The following is a 2,768-nucleotide window of genomic DNA, read 5'->3' on the forward strand; positions in this document are numbered from 1 at the left end:
AATAAATCCGGGTGAAGGAAGTATAGGAAGACGTCCAATGGCATGACTTCAGTTTCCGTCTTTACATAAGCCAATGATTCGCCACCAACCGCGTGCACCAACCCGTTGAAGATCCCCCATTCGCTTATCTCGGCGCGCCGGGTGGTGGTGGTGGTGCTAATTGCTCACGGCACGGCGGGAACGAGCGAGCGAGAGAAAAGAAAAGAAAGCAATTGGAACCCAAATCACACGTCAGGCGATTGGGATGAACTCCCCTCCCAGTGTATGTGATGTATGTGATGTATGCTCGTAGGGATTTTTGTGCCAAATTCCGGAGACCTCCATTTCTATTAAAAAGCTTGCAAAAACCAAAAAACCAAGAAAAACCACAACAACTCTACCATCAACATCAACTGAGTGTGCTGCCGTTAACTAAACCGATTCGCTGAAACGAGCAAAATAAAATAAAAATAAAAAAACGATAAAAAACGATAAAATCCAGACACAAGAAACAGCAGAGCAACTTTTCATCGAGGCGATTATCCAGTAGGAAAAGATGGTAAAGTGCTTCCCACCTAGAAACCCCTGCAGGCTTTTGCTCCGCCGCGCCAGTCATCGCGCTCGTAGTACCTAAAAACGAGATCGTAACCGTCAAGCTCGTGCACAATCTTGTCGATCTTCTTGTAGCCCTTGATCTTGTCCATGCGGTGCGCACGGCGGGCCGCGGTCATGTCATGGAATGCCTCCCTGCCGGGGCGGCTCTCAAGGGCCACAGGCTTAGCCTCGAAGAGGGTGACTGAGAAGCGTCCGGGACGGAAGATCTCGACCACGTGCTCCAAGATCTCGGCGGTCTCCCGTCCAGACTGGCGACCCGGAACGTTGGTCTCGAACGAGGCGTATGAGCAGTGAGGCTCGGGGGTGACGTGCACGGTGAAGTAGTGTGTGGTCGTGACGTTCGGGTCGGGGGACGGAATGACACCGTTGGCTGAGAACCCGCACGGGGAGAAGATGTACGAGTCGACGCACGCATCGGGGTACTTGGACCGAGGGTATGCGTCGTTGAGTCCGCATGCCTCCGAGACTATGGCGCCCAGGGCGTGGCCCTCACTCCTGAGGTTCTCGGGCAAGTCGGCGACCCCGCTGTCGATCGACTTTCCGCAGTCGTCATCAGACTCGTCGGCTGAATTGTCACCGTTCTCCTTGCGGTACTGGCCTGCTGCGATAGTACTCGCGTCTTCGAGATAGAACTGCCTGGCCTTGACTGGGTCCAGGTCCGTCATCAACACCTCCAACGTCTCGTCGAAGATTCCGTTTCCACTGCCTCCGTCCCGACCTCCGCCAATGTTCTTAAAGATGGCGGCTTCGTCTTCTCCGGGGAAGTGCAGAATCTTAGTCTCGGTTTGGTGGAGCGCAAACTCCATATCCTCCATCTCACTCTGAGGAGTGAGCGGGGGAGACAGCTCGGAGCCGGGAGTGGTCATGTACAGGTACCAGTGCTCGCCGTTGGTCCTGCCGAGCATGTAGGCGCTACCGTTGCCAAACCATCTGTCCAGGAAGTCGACCTCGTCCTTCCAGCTCTGGTGGGGGTGCATCTGCTTCTGGGGGAACATGAACGACTTGCGCGAGTAAAACACCCTGTACGGAGTGGCTGCAGCCTCTCCGGCATCGGTGAATCCGGCCTCCTGGGCAGCAATGCGGAGTAGCTCCGGGAGTCCGCTGAGAAGGGTCGTGGTTCCACAAGTCTTCAGGATGAGCTTGTGGGGGAAGACGAACATGCTACTCTCGCTGAGCAGGTACGCGTCGACGTGCTCGTTACGCACGACCGAGAGAACCTTGCATCGGACAATGTCCAGCATGGCCTTCCACGTGTCTTCCGAGACCGATTTGAGACCGTCCGGCTGGGCAGACATCGGGAGGAGTTCGGGAGACGGCGTGAACCAGACTTCAAGCAACTTCTCGGGCCCTTGAGGAAACCGTTAGTACATACAATCCACCTCACAAGTGCGGGGGCCACCACGGCCCCATTGGTAGTGGAACATACCTTCGAAGGCATTGGTAGAATCCAAATCGATCGTAGCCTCGTGATTGATCGAGTAGGTGGTGAGAGGCAGGGAAACCTCCGGCATGGCCGATACGTCAACAGTAGCCACCATTTTGCTGAAAATCAAGTTTTCAAGGCGATCTTGCGGGGAAACCTGCTTCGAGATGCTGAATCTATCCAATTACCGGAACCGAGAAGAATCGGAAACGCAGAGGATGAGGATTAAGAGGAGAAGGAGGAGGACGGTTTTGAGTGGTTTTTGTTGATTTATGGATGGGCGGAAACGATTCGCCGCCCCGTCGTCAAGATACCGATACCTCTTCGTAAGTATCGGTCAAGCAGACGAGGTGTGCTTGATGGGGAACGCGTGGATGGGGTTTCGTAGGTTCAACGAAGTTTGAATTGATCTTGTAGGTTGGTTATCGGGAGTCGTGTTATCTGGGCCTGTGGAGATGGGTAAAAAAGACCATGGTCAGTCCATTGTCTTTAGAAAGAAGCCCCGCAATGGTGGAATTGAACTATGTCACTTCTCCCAGCTACCGCCACACCACCACCGCCACACGGCCTTTGCCGGGGGCATCACGTCACAAACACAGAACGGAGGAGAAAACCTACTTCTTGCGGAGGCTGAGGAATCGAAGCAGTTGCCTTCGGCTCATAAGAATTGAAAAACTTTGGAAATAAAGAGGTTTGTTTGGCTTTCCAAGCCTAGAGAACGGTGCCTGGATAGTTCGCCAGAACTAATGTC

The 2,768-nt window shown here is 53.9% G+C and overlaps 1 protein-coding gene across 1 annotated transcript; it reads right to left on the minus strand.

Moving 5' to 3' along the window:
* Window positions 1–554: 554 nt before the first annotated feature.
* On the minus strand, window positions 555–2,105 carry BZA05DRAFT_335194 (S-adenosylmethionine decarboxylase; the record flags this gene model as incomplete). Its single annotated transcript, XM_051480755.1, has 2 exons — window positions 555–1,942; window positions 2,021–2,105. The coding sequence occupies 2 exons, from the start codon at window positions 2,103–2,105 to the stop codon at window positions 555–557; spliced, it is 1,473 nt and encodes a 490-aa protein (XP_051340891.1).
* Between the last annotated feature and the right edge of the window lie 663 nt (window positions 2,106–2,768).

Source organism: Tricharina praecox, assembly GCF_024521635.1.
Source record: "Tricharina praecox strain CBS 144465 chromosome Unknown BZA05scaffold_8, whole genome shotgun sequence".
Lineage (NCBI taxonomy): Eukaryota > Fungi > Ascomycota > Pezizomycetes > Pezizales > Pyronemataceae > Tricharina > Tricharina praecox.